Source organism: Mixophyes fleayi, chromosome 5 (genome assembly GCF_038048845.1).
Source record: "Mixophyes fleayi isolate aMixFle1 chromosome 5, aMixFle1.hap1, whole genome shotgun sequence".
Classification (NCBI taxonomy): Eukaryota; Metazoa; Chordata; class Amphibia; order Anura; family Limnodynastidae; genus Mixophyes; species Mixophyes fleayi.
In genome coordinates this window covers 194,761,788-194,786,892 of record NC_134406.1, presented here as the reverse complement: position 1 = coordinate 194,786,892, position 25,105 = coordinate 194,761,788, and the positions used below count along the sequence as shown (strand labels likewise).

The following is a 25,105-nucleotide window of genomic DNA, read 5'->3' as shown; positions in this document are numbered from 1 at the left end:
AGGCTATTAAATGTATTCAACGTTCCTCAACCAAATGCATTTTAATTACAAGGTGGAAGCAAAATATATTTATGCTGCACAGGTTAATTTATTACGCGGTTAGACTCCTTTAAAATATATCATTAGCAGCATTGATGTCATCACTTATAAGCTGTACTCATTATCAGCATTAATAATAATGCATATGCATATATGTTATGGTGGTGGGCTAAGTATAGTAGGCATATATATGTGTAATTTGTAAAATACTGATGTAGGACAGTAACTAAATAATAGGTACGTCAGTGAAGACTGTAGATTATTTAATGTGGTGAAATACCACATACTTGCCAACTTTTCCTTGTTGGCTTCAGGGAGATCCCGGGGAAGGTGGGCGGACCGAGCGGGTCTTGACAAATCGCATCATTTTGCGCTAAGATAACACAATATTTGTGTCATTAAACCCCGCCCCCGCTCCCGAGAACCGGGAGGCTGCCCTGCTCTCCCGGTTGCCCGTGAGGTCTCCTAGAAATGCGGGAGTCTCCCAGACATTCCGGGAGCATAGGCAACTATGCGTTAAGAAAAGAAGCTAATGAAACTCTAGAGACTGAAGTGTCTTTTACATTTCTGTCTCCATTACTAAAGTCAAGTTGTCTTACCTGTTGGTCTTTGATTAAATCTTGGTCTCCATGAAAATAGGCATCAATACATGAACATAGGACTCAATTTCTGAACTGTGTCCACAGATGGCGAAGCCAAGCACGTCTTGAATGTTTAACAATATGCAGGAGGCGCTTAGGGGGTTGTTTGTTACGGGAGGTCGTAGAGGCGGGGAGCTTTGGTACCCATGGACAGGGTCATGATGACCTTGCTTGGCGGGAAAGCGGCGAGCAAGGCATAGAAAGGGGGGAGTTAGCAGGGCCGGGCAGTATCACCCCAGGAAGAGGGCCAGATTCTAGCTTCAACGGTTGGGCCAATACGGGCGGCGTGCCAGGTTTCAGCAATTGGAGGGTGATTTATGCAAAGGGGGCTGGTCTCCGGAGGACGTTATCATGGTGCCTTCTTGGTGGGCAAAACATGCCCTTTATTTCTAAAGAGCACTATAAACACCATGTGTTGGCCAAGAATCGAACCTGGGTTAACTGCTTGGAAGGCAGCTATGCTCACCACTATACCACCAACACTTTCTAGAACCTATCTTTCTAGAGAGACGCCAGGCAGTATCACACTGGGTAGACGGCCGCATGCCTGGTTCCAGCTTCAACGGTTGGGCCAATAAGGGGGGCGTGCCAGGTTTCAGCATTTAGAGGGTGATTTATGCCAAAGCGCTGGTCTCAAGAGGACGTTGTTGCGGTGCCTACATGCGGGGCAGAACAGGCCCTATTTTTCCAGATGGAACTGGAAAAAGGTAGTAAATTTTATTAGCCTTGCACGCCGCTTGTCTGCCAAATACAGGTTTGGAAGTGTTCAATAAAGCTTTGACCAAAATAATTTTGCCAAATTCTTTCTTTATTAACTCACTGTGTGGGACGCCGATTGGTCGGCCTATATACTTTACTTCTGTGAGGGAATGGAGGGGGTTGCTATAATGTATAAGGGAAATGAGGGGGAGCTGCTATAATGTGTGAGGGAAAGGGAGGCAAGGGGTGGTATGCTGATATAAAGTGTGAAGGAAAGTAGGAGGGGGCTGCAATAATGTGTGAGGGAAAGAAAGGGGCTGCTGTAAAGTGGGAGGGAATTGGGGGGTATGTTGCTATAACGTGTGAGGGAAGGAGGGGTATGCTGTTCTAATGTGTGAGGATAGAGGGAGGTATGTTGCTATAGTGTGTGAGGGAATGGGGGCTCTTAATATATTGTATAATATGAGGGAAGGGAGGGGGGCTGTCTTAATAGTAGATGGTTGGGAGGCAGGCTATTAATTTATTGGTGGTGTTTAGGTGAGGACTAATTATTGGGTGCTATGTTATTGCTATGGCTATTTAATTTAATACTGGGGCTTATTAAATTAAGATGGGGTGATGGGACTTTTAATCTAATGCTGGGTTGGATTGGGCCTTTTAATTAAATGTGGCGCTGAGCTTGGGGAGGAGGGCTATTTTTTAAATGTGAATATTAATTATTTAATGCCAGGGATGGTTGTGGAAAATGGTTATATTAATCATAAATGCTATTATTGCTTGAGCTGTTTGGAGGGAGGGAAATTATTTATAAAGGGTTTATAATATATAATATAATATAAAGGGTATGTTGCGGTTAGTTGGAGGGAAATAGGTCTATTTATTAAATGTGAGTAGTATTCTTTTAATGTTGGGGCTGGAGGGAGGCTTAATTATTAAACATGTGTGCTATTGATTTAATGACAGGGCTGGTTTGAGGTTTCTAAATTTCATGTACCCTTTTTTTTTTAAAATAGGGCCCCCAACATTCCAGAACCCAGACAAGCCCCAACTAAAGAAACCTGCAGCCACAGGTGGTGAAAGTGACAAGAACAGGTAGGAGAGAGCAGGACAGTCTGTCAAATGTTCTGATTCCAGTAGGACAATCCCAATTTTTGATGACTGTTCTGCCCAATGTAAGGGGCAGGCCAAGTCTGTGAACTCTTTATGTACACACTGCATTTTTTATATACTTCACTATGGTGCTAGATGTCCTTCGTGGGCTTACCACATCCCCTCTGGTGGTTTGGTTACGCCTCTCTAGTGGCTGGCCACACCCCCCCTATTGGGCCTCTACCATTGTATTCCCCCTGTGAATGTGAGTTGAGGCCACTTATGTGAGGCATAATGTGATTGTGGGCACTTATGTGTAGCATAAAATGAATTGGGGGCATTACTGTGGCATAACATGAACTGGGCACCTATGTGTGGCATAAAATGAATTGGGGGCATTACTGTGGTATAATATGAACTGGGAACTCTACTATGTGGTATGTAATGAATTGTGGGCAGGACTATTTACCACAGTATTAACCTGGCTTCTACTATGAGGGCACAACTAAGAGGCACTTGTCTCGCTGTCCAGGGCTGCTGAGACATATGTCACGCTCAGGGCTGCCAAGAAGAATTCAGGGCCTGGGTACAACAAATTCATGGGGCCCCCCTCATAGTCAAGTAAGCCCCAAAAAAAATTTCCCCGGCTTACGGCGGCGCAAAAAAATTTGGGTGTATGGTCATACATTCAGGGGCGTGGCTAGCCAAACGGCGGTGCAGAAATTTTGGGAGGTGTGGTCATGCATTTGGGGGCGTGGCAAACATGCCATTGGGGCGTGGCTAACATAAAAACCACTAGGCTCTCAATTCGCCGGAGCGTCACATATGTTCAAGCACTCCTGACTTTCAGGACATCTACCACCACAGTGTAGTATACAAACAATGCAGTGTGTACACAAACAGTTCAGTCTTGGCCTACACCTTACATTGGGCACACCATTCACCAAAAATTGGTATTGTCCCTACTAGAATCACAACATTTCACACACTGTGCTGCTCTCTCCTACCTGTTCTTCTCACTTTCTCCACCTGTGGCTGCTGGTTTCTTTAGTTGTGGCTTGTCCGGATCCAGAAATGTTGAAGGACCTATTTTGAAAAAAAAAATGGCTACATTTAGAAAATTACAGCCAGCCCCGGCGTTAAATCAATAGCACGCACGATTAATAATTAGGCCTTTCTCAAGCCCCAACATTAAAATAATACTATTCACATTTAATAAATAAACCTATTTCCCTTCCTGAAAACAGCCCCAGCAATACCTATTTCCCGCAACCATCACTGCCATTAAATAATTCATAGTCACATTTAATAAATAGACCTCATTCTCCCTAAACTCACCCCAAGATTCAATAGCCCCCAAACCACCCCATCTTAAATTAATAGTCCCTACTATTAAATTGCCTCACCATCACCCTACAAACAAAATAGCGCCCATTAATTATCCGCCACCTACCTCACACACACTACATTGCAACAAGCCCCCTGTGCCATTACACACACAATACTGTGCCCCTTCATCACAACTACACTGTACCCCCTTATGCTCACACTGCGACCTCCATGCTGCTTTTCCCCCTTCTTTTTTACTTTGTGCCTCTCTCCCACTTTTTTTATTCCTCTGTTCCTCTCTCCCACTTTTTTTCCTCCTCTGTTCCTCTCTCCCACTTTTTTTTCCTCCTCTGTTCCTCTCTCCCCAATTTTTTTTTATTCCCCTGTGGCTCTCTCCTTTTTTTCCTCCTCTGTTCCTCTCTCCCACTTTTTTTTCCTCCTCTGTTCCTCTCTCTCCAATTTTTTTTTATTCCCCTGTGGCTCTCTCCTTTTTTTCCTCCTCTGTTCCTCTCGCCCACTTTTTTTTCCTCCTCTGTTTCTCTCTCCCCTTTCTTTATAGTAATGTCCCTCTCTGTTTTCCTCCCCTTGCCTCTCCGTTTCTTTACTTACCTTTTGTCAACTTCTTTCTTTACTTTTCTGCTCTTCTGTCTCCTCTTCTGTCTTCTTTCTTCATGCTGGCTGCGGCGCTCCTCACTGACTGACAGGCGTGACTTGATGACGTCACGCCCGGCAGTCAGTGTGAATGGAGGAGAGGAGGGACACGGCGCCGCGCGATCACGTGAGTATTATTTTTTTATTATTATTTATTTTTTCTTCCAGCTCCCAAGAAACCCCCATCCCCCCCCCCCCCCCCCCCGCGGGAAAAAAAAAAAAAAAAGTTAAAAAAAAATAGCGCAAGAGAGAAAAAAAAAAAAAAAAAAAATGTAATTAGCAGCGAGGGCCCGGCCCGGGCCCCCTGGCATGGCCGGGCCCGGGTAAACTGTATTCGCCCCCCCCCCATCTCGGCGGCCCTGGTCACGCTTCGGCGAGAAGACACTGCACACTTCTGCCAATGGTGTACATGGCAATGCAGGGTTTTTTCTGTAGAAGGGTGCACTAGCGCTTTTCATCTGCTAGATATACCCCAATTATGCACAGCCACGCCCCCAACTGTGTGACCACTCCCACACATTTTTTTACCATGCTCAACTATAAGGTTGGCCCCATGAAGTTGCTGTACTAGGGACCTGAATTCCTCTTGGCAGACCTGGGGATCAGGGGATCTGAGAGTAACAGGGCTGTTTTCCATGTATCATTAGCAGTTTTATTGACATTTCTGGATTGTCACGGCATATAAAACAGCAGTCATTCTTTGGTAATCAGCCATCATTCCACATTAAGACACTTGTGTAGTGGGGTACAGGTATGGAGGAGCACATATGCAAAGGATTAAGTTTGGGGGATTAGGAGATATGGGAGAAATATAGATGATTTTATGAGACAAATACAACTTTTTATTGACAATTCTGCATTCAGGTGGAGTATAAAACAGCTGTTATTCCATATTATGTCACTTGTGTAGTGGGGTACAGGCAGGGGAAGGGTGGCATATTTTAGTCGGGGGGGGGGGGGGGCAAGACTTGACTTAGCAGCTTATTTTAAAGCGAAAACAAATGCAGGTGGCCCAGTGACCCAATCCAAATTAGCACACTATGGGACCAGCCCAGCCTGCCCCTGGGTACAGGTATGCGGGAGTGTATGAGCAAAGGGCTTACTGTGCAGGATTATGGGATCTAAGAGTAACATGGATATTTTCCATGAAACACCAGCAGTTTAATTGACATGGAGTATAAAACAGCAGTCATTTCACATGTAAAACATGACAAAGTATCTTAGCAAAAAGTGTGTGCCAGATATAATTCATTTGTGTAAGAGTTTATAAAATATACATAAAAGTTCAATTTGCTACCATTATAGTCAATTGCCATTCCTTTCAGCAGACTGGAGCTGTCATTCCTTTTAGTACCTCCCTTTTGAATTTGTGGTTTTGACTTATGTTACATATACACTTAAGAGATTGCAGCAATAAGTGTAAGCTGCATGTCTTGTGTTACAGACTTGCTGACAATAACAGAACTGAAAGAGGACATCGGGCACAGTACAGGATGAAGAGTCAGCTGACTGCCCGGTGTCATGTGATTTCACAGCTGTGGGCGGGTCCTCGCTGCAGTGAGTCAGAAGTTTCTGTGATATAGATAATCCAGGCGACTCTGACAACACACATCTCCGACCATCCAGCAGCCAGAACCTGTGCTCATCATGTCCGTGCTTACGCCTCTCTTCCAGCATATTGATAATAATCAGGATATCTATGTTAAGGTAAGTGATGGTGTAGATGATACGAAATCATGTGTCATAAACAGGTGATTTTTTTTTTTATACTGTTCCTGGTGTTCCATTAATATTACACCCTTATTTCCTTTGCTGAATCGCCTATTGTCAGTACATAATCGAATATATTTGTTCTGGATCTGCCACTAGTATTGATTGTGTTGTGGAAATGGACATATTTTACTGTGTAGTCATTTCCAGCAGAATGTCGTAATCAGTGGAGAAAGGGGGAACAATTCATGTTAGAAATAATGTGCCTAAATAGCCGATGCTGAGGAATTAAGGAAGTGCAATAATCAATTTTATGAGCAGTTACTAATCTCTACTGTCAATTGTACCCCTAACCAGAAAATAATTATTCCATGCACATATGGCCTTGTTTTGTACTATTTTATGTATATAACCATTTATTGTGTAGCTCTTGTGGTGGTCTTGTTAATGATTGTCAATCGACACTATTGCAGTGCTGGAGTTTTTTGCAGTGTCTCTGCTGTGTGAATTGAAACATGTAATCATGACAAAATAATATTTAGAACAAGTAATGTAACATTTATTGTCATGTGTACAGTAGATAAAATAAATAAATTAAATGTTATGTAGTAACAAGACTTTGCCAGCTGGGGCTGGCGGCACTATAGCAGAGGAACCCATAGTGTGGGTACCCTGCACTGTGCTGGAAGCACTAGGGCTCTTCTCACACCCCTGAATGGTGGGTTTGGAGTAATTAAAAAAATATTTTGTTAAAAAACGCCATTTTGGCCCTGGTGTACAGGTCCCAGCAAGCTCAGTAGCGCTACAAGCATACCCATGTCTGCCAGGTCATGCTGGCACTTGAGGAACCACAAGTGCCAGCATGCCCTGACACCCAGAACCTGTTGTGCACCAATACAAAAATGTAAATAAAACGCACACCTCATTTGTAAAATAGGTTTATTTGAAGTAAATAAAAAACACCTATCCCTGTAATACTGCTCACCATCCAGGTTCTTCATCTGTAAACCTTGCTTGTCCATGTCCATAAAAAAAAAAAAAATTATGTTATAGAACCTGGCAGTTTGACACCTGGAAAAAATATTCATGTCCATAAAATAAAACTATATCCCAAGATCTGGCAGCTTGACACATATTTTTTTTTTTTTCTTTGCTGGAACCCATCCCCTATGCTGCCCGACCTCGGGTTGCTTGTCATTATGGCAGGGAAACCCCACGCTGCGGGTTTCCTTGCTATAGTGCAAAAGCCTAGTAAAATTGGGGTGCCCCACTCTGTTTGGCAGTACTAGGATTAAGCTGATACTGATCCTGACATCAAAATGTTTACATCATCCTGACTGTCGACAGGTTCGACGTCAGCAGATTCACTACCTGCTGGTGACAAAAGTCCCCTAAAATGTTGAAAAAATCTGACATGTCTATCACATTTCTAAAAGAAAACCTTCCCAGTCACCATGGAGACGAGTTCACCTTTGTCAAAGTTTATACTCATTGGCTTCTGATAGAACTTTGAAATACTGCACTGGTATATTTCTGTTAGCATATTATTTAAAATAGTTTGGAATTTGTCAGGAAAGGTGGGGGCCACATCTCTCCTTTTGGCCACTAGTAAGACAACAACGTGCCCATGTGAAAAGTGTCTACAAATGTTTTGTTTTTTTAGAAATTAATGTAAATATGGATTTAAACAAAAGTTTATTAGGCTATGGCGCAATATTTGGTATAACATGATGTGGTATTTTGGTTTGTGATTTGTGTTAATATGAATATATACTGCTCTGATATCTTAGAGACTGGCAGAATGGGTCACCATCCAAAGTGTATCAGCCTGGCCAGAGAAAAGAGGAGAAATCAAAAGGATGATGGAAGTGGCTGCAAAGGAGATTGAGCGTTTGGGAGGTACCGCAGAGTTGGTGGACATTGGAAAACAAAAGGTAACTTATTGTAAACCACAAAGTACAAAGTACATATCTTTCTGTATGTATAATAGGGAGACATGAAATAAAATGGAGTAAAACTTTTGAGCAATGTTATAAGAAACATTTATAGTTACTTGTATTCATTATATTTTGGACACCCTGCACCTGTAGCATCAGAGTTTTTGAAATCTGTCCCTAAATAATATTAATTAACTATATATAAAATGTTCTAGATAAGATTGGAGGAAATGAGATCTTATTAGTAAATTGTTTATTGACCTTTTTACATATTATACAGCATATTGGCTACATATATGCCTACTCTCCTGGAATATCTGGGAGATTCCTAGGGGCGAGAGACTTTGTCGCAGTGAAGCTCATCATCCTAGCACTGCTAAGGAAAACATGGGGATATATAAGTCAGTGCTAACTTAAGAGTTAATAACTCTGAAACAAATGCTCTTCCCCTCTATAAACCTGCGTGTGCCAGGTGTTATATCTACAGCTTCTCCAATTCCTTTAGAGTAATGGTTGAGCCTTTGCGTTCTGCCCTAGTTATGATTCCGATGCCCAAATGACAAAGGGTTATCAAATCTTAACGGAACTAAAGTGGAGCAGGTCAGAAGATCCTCTCCTCTTCTAAATTCTCCCCTATCTGGAAGGCTCCTGAAAGATTCTCTGAAGGACGAATACCCAAAAAACATTTGTCTCTTTTCAATATTTTGTTTCTATTTTTTATTTAGCACTTTGTGCACTATATAGAATTTGTAGGAGGCATTTTCAATTATCTGTTTGTTACAATGTCTCTTCCCCTGTTGCCATGTTGGCTTAAAGTCTATTGGGGCAAAGTCTGTCATTGAAAAAGTTGAAAATGCCAATGTACATCTGAATAAAACTATAAACCTTACCCTTTCATGCATTCTGGTTCTGCTCCTAGCTCCCAGATGGCTCAGAAATCCCTCTTCCTCCCATTATTTTGGGTAATTTGGGGTCAGATCCTGGTAAGAAGACGGTTTGTGTTTATGGGCATCTGGATGTCCAGCCAGCAGCTCTGGAGGATGGTTGGGACAGCGAACCATTTATCTTGGAAGAAAGAGATGGTAAGTACTGCATACTAACTAATATCAATTCTTAAAATATTTTTGCAGATGCAATAATACGGATTTATTATTTAGAAATGAGAATCCGTTAAGGCTATGTTGTACTACTAGGAACAACATAGGATCAAAACAGCTGTCTGTCTAGTTCTGTTTATGGCTCTGTATCTCGGGCTGTATCTGTGCTGTTAAAGCAACGCTATCCATGTGCATCGTTGTTCACAAGGGCAATTAAAATTTGAAATGATAACTACATATTTTTTCTCTGGTTATGTGGGATACTTGCGGTGGTTGTTAAGTTATCAGTCCACTTTTTATCTAGCTTTGTACACAGTAATAAAATTCACTCACCTTTCCTGATGTTGCATTGCGGGCAGGCTTATCTGCAGACACGGGCTATTGCTTTTTATGGCATTCATGTGTATGTTTAATACACTCTTAGGGGGAGATTCAAGTGCCAGGACATCGCGCTGCACACATTGCCGGCAATTACGGCAGGAATCTCGGCTCATTTTTCCTCGCGCCCCATAGGGGTGCGTGGAAAAGTGAGTGGAGATTCCAGCCACATTATCGTAACATCCAGGAGACACCTTAAACCAAGTTGTATCTCCCCCTTAGACCCTCAAATGATTGAAGCTCAGTTAATAGTTGTAATTATGGCTCCTCTAACAAAAAACAGCCCAAGTACCCCACAAAGGTGGAGCATTCCTTTACAAACTATTTAAGACTTTGCGTAGAGTATTCTGGGCCCTTTATTCAGTGACATGACACAACAACAATGCTATTTATGCATTTAGAGTTAGGAGCAAATCCAGCTAAACTGTGTAAGGAAAACACTGCCTGCTTCTACATGTAAAATACTGGACAACTTTATACACTGCTATTAGAGTTAAGCTTAGGACTCTAAATCAGTCTGCAGTGGTTCGTTCCTTCCCTCCTGCAGCACATGCTGGCATTATCTTCTAGCTGGATTTACTGCTAACTCTGCAGTGGAAGATGTCTTTGCAGAATGATTGTGTTATTCATACAAAGGTCAGTTTGGTATCTATTAACTTACATTTCCCTAAGTTGTCTGTTTCTGCTGCTTGTAACAAAACTCTGCGAACAGCAGCAGAACCTTATGTTCATGTTGCAAAAATATTGTCGGATCATTATTATAAGATCTTCTGCTACTCCATATACCCAACTAAAAAACTGGTTTTTATTAGGGCTGCACCCAGCTGTTTTAATAGGGCAAAGACAAGCCATGACCAAGCCCTGCTGCTATTGAGGATGTCCGGGTGCATAAGTAACGTGATTTCCTCTTATTAAGATTACACCACTGCCTGCACATTCAAATTGGGAAGGGAAACTGGCCTCACTGACATAATGATTTGGGATGGGGACATCTTTAATCATTAGTCATTAAAGTGTTGGAGCAATCACATTTTTTACTCCTATAAGACAAACTAGATGATCTGTACAGAGAGCATTCTGTTTAGTGTTGTTTATACATAATTGTTGCTTAATATATAAAAGTGTAACTGCAAATACTAAGAAGAATTACACCCAAATGTTGAATTTTGCCAGTCACCCTCTAGTACTGTGACATGGAAGCATTATTTGGTAGTTTATACATCACAATTGGTGTAGAAGACCGAACGTGTGTATTGTAAGTTGTGTGATGTATTGTGTGGCAGCTTTTTTCCTCCTTTTTTCTTTTTTTTTCTTTTTTAAAAAGTCAGAATTTGTAGAAGTAGTTTATAAAATACAGGAAACTGTTTGACACTAGTCATCATTTTAATATGGATAGACAGCATTTATTTATATCCCTTCAGCTATGATGTGGCTAAAAGAGAGTAAAGGTTTCCTGGTGCTTTATTGTTAATGCCACAGAGTAATCCTCTAATTTGTGCTGTCTCTTATCAGACGAGTATTGCAGTCATTCCTCTGATCTTTTCCCCTAAGTTAAACTATTACAGCACAACTGTTTGTTAGCAATATAACCTGCACTTTGGTATCTGCCCATGACCAATGGACTATTGAAATTATTTAATTGTATCTTGAGATAATAGCAGATTTCTTACATTGCTTATCAATAGTTAAGTTGTTTCGTAGCCGTTCTAGACCTTTGTGCTGTAAGTTCAGAGGGATATTTTCTTCTTGTCCATTTATTACTGCCTGGCCAGAAACATGTATGTTCTCTTCAAAACAGAGTGCCTATTCATGTCATACCTGATGCTTATCAGCTGGTAGGGGACATCCGCTGTCACCTATTGAATAACTGGGCTTTTTAATATACAAAACCCACTAAAGTGGGACGTTCAAGAATTCTATTTAATCTGCAATTAACAATGAACTTTCAGGTGGTGGTAATTTGTTACATGCAAGTTTCAGAGCTGACGCATACTACTCCGGCCACTATCTTTAGTTTACTACCTGGCCATTAAAATCCAGCCTTAAATCTATGATAAAGGGTAGACCAAATGTGTCTGGGCTTCCCCTTTACTAATATTTTGTTCATTTTGCAGCCACACTGTAACCCCTTGCTACACACATACTAATATATGCATTGAGCCAACAAAATAAACGTATGTTGTACACACACTTTTCAACTGGTAAATGGGGAATTTTTTCAGGAGATCTATCAGGCTTGGTAACCTGCCACTGGTTTTCAAAAATGCCCCCAAGAAAAAATTGTCAGAAATTTTAGGTTGTTTTTTTTGTTGTTGTTGTTTTGCTTTTGTTTTGTCTTTTTTTTTTTTTTTTAAAAAAAAACAACATGGTCCCATTTAACATCAGAAATTCATTGCTGCTTGGAAGGGCACATTTTACATATCCAGTTGCTCGGTCGTCTGTATGAACAAGTAAGTTGTGCCCTCCCATTTATGGGCAAACAGTGGCCTTACACATGCACACAAAGACATTAACTATCTTATTTTCTGTCCTGCTAGGTAAAAATTCAAACTGATCTTGATTTTGACCAGGTCTTAAACAAGTACTTGCAAGTATTGCAAAACTAAATTGACGTATGAAATCTGCACTTCTGTAGACAACAAGCTGTGGATCTAGCAGTTTTACATACAAAGATATGACTCTTGAGTAATTTCAATAGTTAAATTATCCAGTAGTTTTGTGCTGACATTTCAAATTCCCTATATCCAAGATAAAGGCTAAACTAGTCTATTACACAGTTATTATTACTGGAGATAAATGTGATCGACAGTGACTGAATTATCTTAATCATTGACCTGTTTTCGTCTAGGAAAAATGTATGGGAGAGGCTCTACAGATGACAAAGGTCCTGTGCTTGCATGGCTTAACTGCATTGAAGCATATCAGCAAATAAAACAGGTAAAACTAGGTTTTCTGCAGTTGATAATTTTACAGTGCAAGGTTTCTATATATTTTTGAAAAAGTATAGTTCAACCACTATAGTCAATACAAGGTAATAAGTGAAAGGTCAAATCCATTCTGTCTTCTGACAATATGCAGTTCACTCCTATCAAGCAACAGAATCATTGTTCACACAGGTTGCATTAAACAAGATATAGTCAAAAGATGACCACACACGTTCACAGGGGTCACCTCCTGGCTGGATTCCTAGTTGCACACAATAGTACAAATAATTATGATCAAACATCCAGACTATTTGATAATAGTGTGCTTAAATACCGTTACTATGGTAGATTCAACGCCGGCTTTATGCTCTCTGATACCTGAGCTGTGAGCAGAAAGCTGGGTTAAATTTATTGTAATAACCGTAATGGGTTTAATGTTGTGGTAATTCGGGGGGGGGGGGGAATTGAATTTTCCCCCATTAAGTCAAATTGTGAATCTTATGGATCAACAATCCATCAGCTTGGTGGCCCTAGGAGTGAGTCTAATGTCAGATAGTCTATACCATAAATGTTAGAAACCGGCAAATTCTTATGTTTGCCTATAGCACGGAAAGAGGCACAGCATTAAACATTGTGAATCATACATAGCTCATACTAGACACAGGCCTCATGTTTAATATTGTTTGTTTTCACAGCGGTGATTATTAAGGCGTATCTATTGTGTGTCAGTCGCAACTTTGACCATATTTTTTAACCCAAATATTGCAGTAGATGTGCCCTCCCACTCATAGCTGCATGTCTGCCAATCATACCCATTCTCCTGAGTGCATCCAACACTATATATTCTTGCCAGAGGAGGAAAGCTAATTGGGTCCAGTGTAAGAGGGTTTAGTTAAAGATTGGACAATATCATAATGACCTTCTCTATTATTTCAAGGAACTTCCTGTCAACCTGAAGTTCTGCTTTGAAGGAATGGAGGAGTCTGGATCAGAAGGCTTAGATGATTTGATTTATGCCAAAAAAGACACTTTTTTCAAGGATGTGGACTACGTTTGCATTTCTGACAACTACTGGCTTGGGAAAAACAAGCCTTGCATCACATATGGACTACGTGGTATCTGCTACTTTTTCATTGAGGTATGGAGTGTTGCTATCTTTATTAAGAGAGCACAAATGATGTACAATCAGGATTCTTCTATCTTCAGTTGAAAGAAAACCCCATCTGATTTGCTAAGCACAGACAAAAAATAAAAATTAAATAATAACAGGCTGCACAGTCATAGTTACTCACAAATCCGATTTAGACAATTTTGGGGACATTATTTCACTGTAATAGGAAGACTCTTAGAGCCTGAAGTCTTACTGAAATACATGTACATTTATGGAAAACCCACAGATCAGCAATATAGCTTAAATACAGACTAGGGATGGACAGAAATTCAGCTTTATTTTCAGCAGCATATAAAAAGGGATGTTTAATAATAAGTTGCATCACACAATGGCATATTATGTATGTGCAGTTCCCCCAGGTCTGCAGCTTGTCACTGAGAAATAAGAAAATCCTGTTTGTCAGTCCTCCTGATCTAGTGAACTGTCATTAACAAATAGGAGTCTGCTGAGGATTTCAGTGAGGAAATAAGAAGAATCAGCTACACACTAGAGCAGGGGTAGGCAACCTGTGGCTCTCCAGGTGTTGTGAAACTACAAATCCCAGCATGCCTTGCCACCTATCTGCTGGTTATCTACTGGCAAAGCATGCTGGGACTTGTAGTTTCACAACACCTGGAGAGCCGCAGGTTGCCTACCCCTGCACTAGAGTATGCTCAAAACCAGAATTGGAGTAAGGGTGCTTCTGACACACCAGGCTCAAACACTGGCACAAGTCCAAGGAGCAGAAACCCCTCTGCTACAATCACAATGCAGAGTAATTCTGATGGTGATGAAATGCCCTAAATTACAGGAGACATTTGGTCACCTGTACTTTTTTAACGAGTAAAAATATAGGGCGATTTATTCTGAGGGAGGGTGGCATCTGCTCCCCCTCCCCCAGGGCCAGTCCAATAGTGGGTTACCTTGATCTGGGTCACTAGGCCACCTGCATTTTTTCCTTTAAATAGGCTGCTGAGTCGAGTCTTGCACCCCGGGCTAAAATTTGCCAGACCTCTCCTAGATGTATTCACCCAAAAAAACTGCTTATCTGCCCTAGCCTCATAGATTTGTGACTTAATCTGCTCTCGTAGGTTGAATGCAGCAGCAAAGATCTCCACTCTGGGGTATATGGAGGTTCTGTTCATGAAGCAATGACTGATCTCATTTTTCTAATGGGTAAGTATAAGATACGTTTCCTCAAATAATCTCTTGTATAATTATAGATGGGGATGTAGAATGTGACAGCTTGTATAGAAAAACAAATGCTGTAAAAGTGAATTTCATGTGGATTTGTTAATCCTATTGGACCACTGACGGTCTCAACTTTCAGAATATTTTGTTTCACTGTACAGTGGAGACAACCGTTTTGTATGGTATAATTTCAGTGAGATGTGGTGTCCTCAAGGATGAATGATGCACAATTTGCAAGCGGCATAGAAATGATGCAAAAAGTACGTCATGTCCTAGAGATGTGGTACCTTGTCAGTTGTAAGGCTACATCCTCCATTCAGCCCACACAATGACTGCCCCCACTGTGGAGCTTTGGAACTTTATAAACACGCATATAATATTTGCTCTGATAGAGGTATGTTTTGGCTTATTCAATTCTAAACTGTATTTTTTTTTTTTCTTTTGTTCCTCAGGCAGTTTAATAAACAAAAAAGGGAAAATCCTTATTCCTGGAATAAACGAGGCTGTGGCCCCACTTGCAAATGATGAGAAAAAGATTTATGATGCAATTGACTTTGATCTTGAGGACTTTGCAAAAGATATAGGAGCTACAAAACTGCTACATGACACCAAGGTATTGGGCCCGTTAACTAAGCAAATTAGAAAATGCTTTAACCATTATGAAATGGTGCTTGTATCCGTGATAACTGCTATTTGTTTATGTTTGTTCTCAATATGTTTTCTGCTCTACAGGATAAGATATTGATGAACAGGTGGAGATACCCATCTCTCTCTCTTCATGGCATAGAGGGAGCTTTCTCTGCCGGTGGAGCCAAAACCGTTATACCTAGAAAAGTCATAGGCAAATTCTCCATAAGACTAGTGCCAGATATGGATCCAGGGGAAGTGAAGAAACAGGTACGAATATTTAAAAATGTAATCCCTTATGTTACCAAATAACATATTTTTGGTTTCATTTACAAATCAAGTGAATGGTTAACTGTTGTGCATGCAATGCTAGCAACTCAAACAGCATGTACGGTTTAGTCCAAGATGACCTGAAACTGGCATGAGAATGGGCCCTAATCACTTAAACTGAAATTGAATCAATTTTAATTTTCTGTGTGTGTGTGTGTGTGTGTGTGTGTGTGTGTGTGTTAGGGAATTTAGACTGTAAGCCCCAATGGGGCAGGGACTGATGTGAGTGAGTTCTCTGTGCAGCGCTGCGGAATTAGTGGCGCTATATAAATAACTGATGATGACAACAGACTAGCAGTGCTAAAGCAATTGCAACCTTCCATTTTAATATGAACATCTGAGCAGATCATCCCCCGTCTCTTCCAGGCAAAAGAGGAGTCGGTGGATGACAAGGACCTGCTGGAGCTGGGAAGATCCACTGGTTTTGCTGTGGATCTTCCCAGCTTCCTCATCTTTGATCTCAGAAGGGCTGTCAGTGGGTGCAGGAGAGGCAGGGAGTGTGTGAGAACAGTACACACCTATGCTGATTGGTGATGGTTCAAGTGTATTAATGTATATATGCTTGCTCCAGGTGCCCATGTGATGTTTTATTTGGGGGTTTCATGCAAAGTTTTGAGCTTTGCTCAGTTGTCGGAAACCATATGAGGGTTAATCACTTCATATCTGCATAGTTATTAGCTATGCATCATTAGTGGCTACAGATGCACTACATCTATTTGTGGGAGTATCTGCGTGTACAGTTATGCCACCCTCCAGAGGGAAAGCTGAGTCAATGGTAAAATCGTTAGGGTGGGAACACACTACAAACAAATTCTAACTGGTTGACAGGTCTTTCAAATAGCCCCAAAGATAAAATCACATTGCCTTTATGCTTGCCATCCATAACTTAAATACATAGCAATGTAGACATGTTCAATATATATTCATTTTACTTCTGTTAAATTATCATCAACATTTATATAGCGCCAGCAGATTCCGTAGTGCTCTACAATTGGGAACAAACCATAATAAAACAATACTGGGTAATACATACATATGTAGATGTAAGAAGGCCCTGCTCCAAGCTTCAATTTATGGGACAATGGTTTGATACACAAGGGTAAGTGCTACATCATATTGAATATTTGTCCAGCTAGAATGCAAAGGTTGCAAAGTATTTAGTGGGCTCTATGCTCAGTTGCATAACTATGTTGATCAGAGGGTTGTTGTCTTGTATTAGCTGTGTAGAGGGAGGTAATAGGGTAACCTAGGGAGATTAAGAGGGTGGTAGGGGAATATTATAAGCTTGTCTGAAGAGGTGGGTTTTCAGTGAACGCTTGAAGACTAGAGGAAAGTCTTGTGGTGCGAGGGAGGGAATTCCATAAAGTGTGTGCAGCCCGAAAAAAGTCCTATAACCTAAAATGGGAGGAAGTGATGAGAGCAGAAGAGAGACGTAGATCTTGTGTAGAACGGAGGTATCGAGTTGCGAGATATTTTGAGACAAGTGAGGAGATGTATGTTTGTGTAATTTTGTTGATGGCCTTGTATGTTAGTAGAAGAGTTCTATATTGGATTTGTTGAAAAACAGACAACCAATGTAGAGACTGACAGAGTGACTCAACAAATGTAAAATGATTTGCAAGGAAAATCAATCTAGCCGCGGCGTGCAAAATAGATTGTAGGGTCTCGAGTCTGATTTTGGGCCGGTAAGGAGGGAATTACAATAGTCGATGTGGGAGATGATGAGCGCATGAATTAAAGTTTTTCCAGTGTCTTGTGTGAGATATGTACATATTCTGGAAATGATTTTTAGATGTATGCTGCATGATGTAAATATAGAGTTGATCTGGGGAACAATGCATAGTTGCGAGTTAAGGATTACACCTAGGCAGCTAGCTTGCGGGGTGGGATTAATGGTCATGTTAACAGAAATAGAAATGTCAGGCAGTAAGCTTCTATTGTTGGGTAGGAATATTATTAATTCTGGTTATGAAAGTTTGAGTTGGCGAGAGGACATCCAAGATGAAATGGCAGAAAGACAGTCAGTAACGTGAGACACCACAGATGGCGAAAGATCAGGAGAGGACAGATAAATCTGTGTATCATCTGCATAGAGATTATACTGAAATCCAAAGGAGCTTATTAGTTTTCCTAGAGAAGTGGTGTAGATGGAGAATAGCAGAGGACCTAGGACTGAGCTTTGTGGAACTCCAACTGATAAAGGAAGCTGAGTGGAGGTTGTTCTAGAGAAATTAACATGTATGTACCTTCAAAGTGAGGGGGAAGAATGGAATGACTTAAAGGGCCAGTTACATATATTCTATCAAGTATTTGTAAAAATCAGAAGCCCTAATACTTATTACTGTCATGATATTCAGGCTTAAATACATCACTGTAACAATGGTTGGGATCTCTCAGTATTAAGTTTATTAATATAAAATATATTGAAGTGTCTGCACTTTTTTTTTGTTTTGGCTATTGTGGTACAGAATGGTCATAAAATAACCAGCAAAATATTGTCTTAAATAATGCAGCTTTATTTTACAATGTACATGAAATTCAGTATCTTACAAAGGGACTGCTATAGGTCACAGTCTTAAGATGGGAAAAATCCTTCCTGACCCCATACTGGCAATCGCACAACATACTTCTGTTTGTGGTAGTCCTATAAACTTATTTTTGCTAGGAAAATGTTCAATCTTTTCTTCTCTTTATCTAAAATGCCAATTTACAAATGATGCTTAATTTTCTTTAAAATAATGTGTTTGGTTATCAAAAGAACACCACATTCAAAACTATTCACTCCTCCCTATTCACCATTTCCCTTTTTATTATAATTAAATCTATAATTTAAAATGTTTTACATTGTGGATATAAAAAATAATTCACTGTTTTGCTATTATGATGCAATCCTTCTTGTGCATTTACTTTTGTGCTGTATGTTTGTTTTCAAATCTAAATATGCTGTCTTATATCTTTCTTTAAAGGTGGAAGATTACTTAACCAAGCAATTTAAAGCTTTGGATAGTCCTAACAAGTTTACAGTGACAATGGGTCATGGAGGAAAACCTTGGGTGTCTGACTTCAATCATCCACACTATCTTGCTGGAAGGAAAGCCATGAAAACTGGTAGGAAAACATACAGCTGTCCAGTGGTTGGAGTCGCGGTATTTTACCATTTTCACACTACTTTAGCTATCTATTGAGCATGGTCAATGCTACCGTTAGGTGGATCCAGGGGGGGGGGGGGGGGGGCTTGCTGCCGACAGCTACACACTGTGCAGGTCCGTTCGGCAGTGACAGTGTGCTGCCCGGCTGCTCTGATTGTGTTTTAAACACAATCAGAGCAGCGGGACAGCACATTATCACTGCTGAACGGACCTGCACATACTGTGCAGCCGTCAGCAGCCTTAGAAGTCAGAAAGGGGGCGGGGCCTAATCGGGGTATAGTCATTTCCTAGATCCGCCCCTGGGTGAACTAAGGCTGTTGCGTAAGGCACCAATGTTTCAAGAGTGCCTAAATCACTGAATGAGTCACATGTCACTCATTGATGGTGTTAATTTTTCCTTGCAACGCTCCCAGACTAAGTGCCAACTGCCCCCGGGATTTAGATTACACACATTCCCTTAATCATTGGCTGACCATGCGGAAGTGAGGGGAGTGTGACTTAAATTCAGTTAAGTGCCCCCTGCGCTCTTCGGCTGTGATGTTGCTGCACCTCCGTGTCGGTGATCAGCTGGGAGTGTGGTGCTGTGTTGTTAGTGTAGCACCACACTCTGTCTCTCTGCTATCACTGACACTGAGGACCAGCAACACTAGCATCATAGGCAGCACTGAGACAGACATCCCTCTTCTTTAGCTGCTGCACCTCACTTGCTTCATGCAAGGTAAATAGCAGCTGGGTGGTTTCATTCTGAGAGGGAAGATGACAGAGAGAGGGGTGCCCAGACTCTTCCACAAACCCTGCTATTGAGTCCATGTGCTCACTTCTAGTTATCTTCTAAAGCAGCACCACTGCTAAGAAAAATCTGCCTCACTCATAAGACCCACTTAGTTTTATGGTATAATGTCACATTAACCCCAATATGTTGGCTACCATTATGATGGTATCATGGAGAAAAGAGCAAGTTCTACAGTGAGACAAATGTCCACATTTAATCTAAAATTTTAATTTCTGGTCAGTAAACGGCCATTTCCTGTATATAGAATTGTGAGAAATCCGCATTTCCCTTAGTGAGGTCAAGTATATATTAATGCTGCCTTGGTGGGAAAATTGTAGTAGAGAGGGGTAAATAGAGGCAGAAATATTTCCCTGGTGCAAGGTGTCTGATAAGAGATATTTGTGTATGTAGAGAAAATAATTAAAAACAATATTTACCTAAGCAATGGCATATAGAAGCTTTCTAGAGGGAAGGAGTTGCGCTCTACTCATATTGTTGCAAGAGCAGCATTAACACAGGGTATCCCTCCCTACACATAAATAATATACTAAAAGTTAAGCACTTACTGACTTTTATATTAATCTAAGGGTAAATAAAATTGAATATAAATTGAGTATGATACAATATCTGTACCGTTTGGCTTTTATTGGGCTGTGAGCAGTAGGTTCAATCTAATTAATGGATTAACATCTAGTGCTAATTAAATCGAGTTTATTATATCCTGATAAAATGCATAAATACATAAAATACATTAATGTGTAAAATAATCCTATTAAGACACAATATATTGTGAACAATGATTACCATACACAATCATATGATATGGTACTAATTATAAGAATCTGCACAATCCTAATTATTATTTACCCTTAGATTAATATAAAAGTCAATGAGGGCTTAACTTTTACTATATTATATAAAAGCTTTCTAAAACATATATTATGGTCTGAACCAGTATGGTAGTGCACTTTGTTATATTTATTATATCTAAGTCTAGCATCAAATATGAAAACAAGTATCAGGTATTAGACCAGTCCTTTTAGGGTAATGATAAGATTTCACTTAATCTCGAGTCTTTTAGATCACAGATACACAAACCTGTAAAGTAAGTGTATATTGAATACTTTGTGCTGTTTTCCATATGTAGTGGTTTCTCCTATATATTCCACTGTCAATATCGGATATGATTACTCATATAAGTAGCGCAGAAAATAGTAACCAAATCATGTCTTTAATAAGGATAGCCACTGTCCAGTGCAGTAGAGTTAGTAAGTCATATTCTACGGGGTATATTCAGTTGTTGCGTCGTGCGCACTATTACCATAATGACGGGAATAGTGCACTTAAACGATTGCTTCCCAGAAAACGTCCTCCTTACCCCCCCTGGGACAGAGGGTGGCTTGAGCCGAAGGCACTGTAGCGAGTGATGTCTCTAAATTTGTGTTATGCCGTGCGTGTACACTAGGGGGTCTGGATTTTTTTGCTGGCTTCCAGCTGTTAAATGGTGGTGCTTTCTTCCCGACAAGCGAGCGCACATGTGTATAGGAAAGTGGCGAGAAGGTTGTCGCTTAGTACCTCTTGTTTAAGGAGACGATTCTCAACAAGCAAATATTGTATAGATCCTCCACGTTTCGTCCAGCAGGGCTTCTTCAGGGAGTGTGTAGTAATAGATGTGGGGAACTAGTTACGGAAAGGCTTTTGTGGTTGGTTCAGAGAGGCAGGTTGGCTTTCCTCCATTCATTTGCATACAGCTCACACATCTGGCAGCCTCCATAGATAGAGTGAGAGGCTAATGTTAATTATTAGTCTCTTTCCTCGGGTGGCCATGTTGAAGTAGTCCCAGTATCTAAATAAACAGTATTTCATGACTTGTATTGTACTTATAATCAGAAATTTTATAGATAAGAGCGTAATTCTTCTAGAAGTAGATGTAAGATATATATTCTCAATCACCAGCTACAGTGAGAGGGAGAAAATCTCTATCATTTCAAATTATTCTCTTTATTTAACAATCACTTCCTGTTGCTTCCTATAGCAAACTTTGTCAGACACAGCAACATTTGATGGGCTCTTTGCTTTTGTGTTTAGTTGCTGTGTTTTAGCACCTTATATCTGTTTGACTACATATACTCTTTCTTCTCTGCAGTTTTTAATGTTGAACCTGACTTAACTAGAGAGGGTGGAAGCATTCCTGTGACTCTAACATTCCAGGAGGCAACTGGCAAGAACGTCATGCTGCTGCCTGTTGGCTCTGCAGACGATGGGGCACACTCGCAAAATGAAAAACTTAACAGGTAATAAATGTCCACCTGAATTTATTTAGTATATCGTCATTTATTTATATAAGGTCAGCAAATTCTGTAGTGCTTCACAATTGGATATTTTTATTTCAATATGAAATAACTATCCTCATACAGAATATTGGTAGTCAGGAGCCTGATTATTGTTTTGTTATTACCCATCTTTCCGAGAAGTGCAGCCTGCTGTTTCTTTGTTTCTATTTATTTCTGAGCATATATTTGGCTTCCAAAGTAATGACATGTAGGAAGTAGCGGAGCACCTGAGCCAGTCACTTAATGTAATACAAATGCTCAGACAAGTAGTGTTCATATTAGAGCCATTGGTCTAAACATTGTGTTCTGGTTCTCACATGTGAAAGACGTGTGTGACATAGGTGGAGAAGATGCTGTGGTCAGAAGACCTGCTTGGTGACGCAGAACAGTGAATGGGAAATGCAGTTTCTCAGTTCTGGCTTGCAGAATGTCAGTGTGATAGAAGCATTAACCTTCTGTAACATAAGCACTTCTGTATAACATGTTTTGTTCTGGCTAAACTAATTGATGAATTGCATATTGGATCTAAATGTAAATATATAATGGGTGTATGTATGTGACAATGTCATGGTTTACATTTGTATGATGATACACTGTTAGCAGATAGAAATGTTCAGGAAATGTAAATGAATAAAATACATTTCCTCGGCACATATACACCATGTGAAAATATATAGTACACACGTGTGTGCTCCTCGGGGTTACACATGTTACTTTCGTTTCCTAGTTATATGGTGGGGAGAAACCAAGTGTGCAGTTGCAAGTGTGAAAACTATTGTTTTATTTTCCAGGTTCAATTACATTGAGGGCACCAAACTGCTGGGAGCGTACCTGTATGAGGTGTCTAAGCTGGATTAATAATGCCCCATTCAAGTCATCTCAAAAAGAAAGAAAGGGAAAAGAAGTCAATATTAATGTAATAGAAGAAGTCTGACTAGTAACTTACATTTTATATGTGCACTTTTTACTATTTCCAGTAAAAACAACAGTGTTAAATCAATTTGGTTTTTGTTGGTTTTTTTTCAGAACTACTGAATGTTTCAGATATACATTTGTAAAATGGGATGCACATTTGACATTGGTATAACTTACTGTGATGCACCAATTAGGCACTGCTATATATGTGGTGACAACAAACAACTCGAACAAGGACTAACTGTACTGAGGAGTAGAATGCTGCTCCTTTCAGCACTTGCATAGGTCAGTTACCAACAATGGTCAAAAACAAATCTGATACTGTGCACGAAATGATACGCTAGGTGGAGAGCCAGATTTGATTCTGACTGTCACATGCCAGCAAACCGGCAAATTTGCTGAATGGTAGAAGCAATTCTCTGACTGTTCAGAGATCCTGGAAACTGCTTAAATTGTCAAGCCATTTTAAGAGCTTTATTTTGCATGTGTTACATTCCTTTCAAAGCATGCATATTTTTCGAAATGATTATCACAGAAATATCTTGCTGGAGTGTTTACTGCTTGGCAGTCACCACCAGGAGGAGCAGCCAGACCAGAGATGAAAAGCCATACAAATACAGCAAATGCTGAACTTATAGGATAGCTAAACCACAAAACTGAAATCTTCATGTATGAATCATAAAGGTAAAATACATTTATAAGTCCTATCCTAACTGTCCACAGCAGTTGTGTTAAAGAGAGTTAAGATCTTTACTAGTTGCACAAATGTGCAATTTGTCTGCCTACAGGGAAAGGAGAAAGGAGGAAACATCTCTTCAGATCTAGCCTTCTACCACTTTACCACTTTAGGACAGCCCCATTCATTGCTTTTAACTCTTCATTATTTTTCTTTTAAAATACTTGTAACCCCCTCTCACTATATGTAGTGTTGCGGAGCATAGGTCTCCTTCTCTAGCCCCTGGCAGGGATGTAGATGACTAGAGGCTCCCCAAATATGCAGGTCTTCTTCTTTGTTTTTGTTTTATAACAAAGTCTCGTTGGGAGACACAGGTGGTAGCCTAGGGGTTCATTGAAAACAGATGTCTCCATAATTTGGGTGCCTGACTATATCTCTAAAAATTAACCTTTTATTTAAAAGACTTCTTCACTCTAGCACGCTACTTGGATTCAAATGAATAAATAAATTACGTACAGCTCTTTTCCTATTCCAGTACAGTTCTTAATCGTTTAAAAAGAATATAGTTAAATCACATTTCTCCATTAGCTCCACTTGCGCAAACTCTTGCCATGTCTCCAGGTGTAGGTAAGACAGTTCACATCTCCTCTAACTCCTCCTGTTGGTGTAGTAACAGTCACATGTAAAGCAATTCAGTTGCATCGTTTTATTAACACAGTATATACCAGGTTTTCCGCTATGCAGTTCAGACACGCTCTGTGTAACTCAACTGCAGCTTACCCCTCTGCAGGGATGATTTCTCCCTTGGGCTCTTACATTTTTCACTGTGTACTCTCAGCCACTGAGCTCTAACACACTAGTATGCTCTCAGTGCCTCCTGGGCTACTCTACTGTTGCTACACCAGCTTTTGGAGCAACCTTCTCTCTAGGGTCTCTTTTCTCTCCATCTCCGTGCTGTTACGCTGCCACATGCAGCAGTGTCCCCTCTCACTTGTGGTCTCGCCACTTCTTAAATGGGCTCTCCTCATTCTTATCCTGGGGTTATCTTTATTGGAACACGTGGCAGCCGCCACTAACCCGCTCCCAGGCAGTGCCTCCTCCCCACTGTCCCAGGTTCCTCTCGGTCTGTATCACCCCTTTTATTTTCCTGCCTGCTATTTTTTTCCCTTCTCCCTCCTCCTCCTGCTTATTTTCTCATCCTCCTCTCTAATCCCCCCTTGCTAGCAGCTCCTCCTTCCTCTCTAGCAGGCTTGTAAGCTTGTTGGCATAGCAACCAGCTTCAGTCCCTGCTCTCAACAGACACGCCTGTTACATCCCCTTTATGCGGCCTCTAAAGCTGGGTGCACATTACAGAAATTTTCTCCCGATGTGTTATCTATAACTATTTTACAAACTACTTTTTTAAAAAAAAAAAAGAACCCAGATCAGTATGTCAATTTATGTGTACACACTATACACATTGTGCAAG

General features: G+C 40.5%; 1 protein-coding gene and 1 non-coding gene across 2 annotated transcripts; one reads left to right on the top strand and one right to left on the bottom strand.

Moving 5' to 3' along the window:
• Positions 1–1,091: 1,091 nt before the first annotated feature.
• On the bottom strand, positions 1,092–1,163 carry TRNAG-UCC (transfer RNA glycine (anticodon UCC)). Its single transcript has one exon. It is a non-coding gene; the product is annotated as a tRNA-Gly (tRNA).
• A 4,841-nt stretch (positions 1,164–6,004) lies between these two features.
• Positions 6,005–23,046, top strand: LOC142158881 (cytosolic non-specific dipeptidase-like). Its single transcript, XM_075213230.1, has 11 exons — positions 6,005–6,155; positions 7,949–8,092; positions 9,015–9,177; positions 12,419–12,507; positions 13,432–13,632; positions 14,736–14,820; positions 15,288–15,448; positions 15,568–15,732; positions 18,759–18,900; positions 21,860–22,007; positions 22,838–23,046. The coding sequence occupies exons 1-11, from the start codon at positions 6,096–6,098 to the stop codon at positions 22,902–22,904; spliced, it is 1,425 nt and encodes a 474-aa protein (XP_075069331.1). The 5' UTR covers positions 6,005–6,095; the 3' UTR covers positions 22,905–23,046.
• Positions 23,047–25,105: the final 2,059 nt, after the last annotated feature.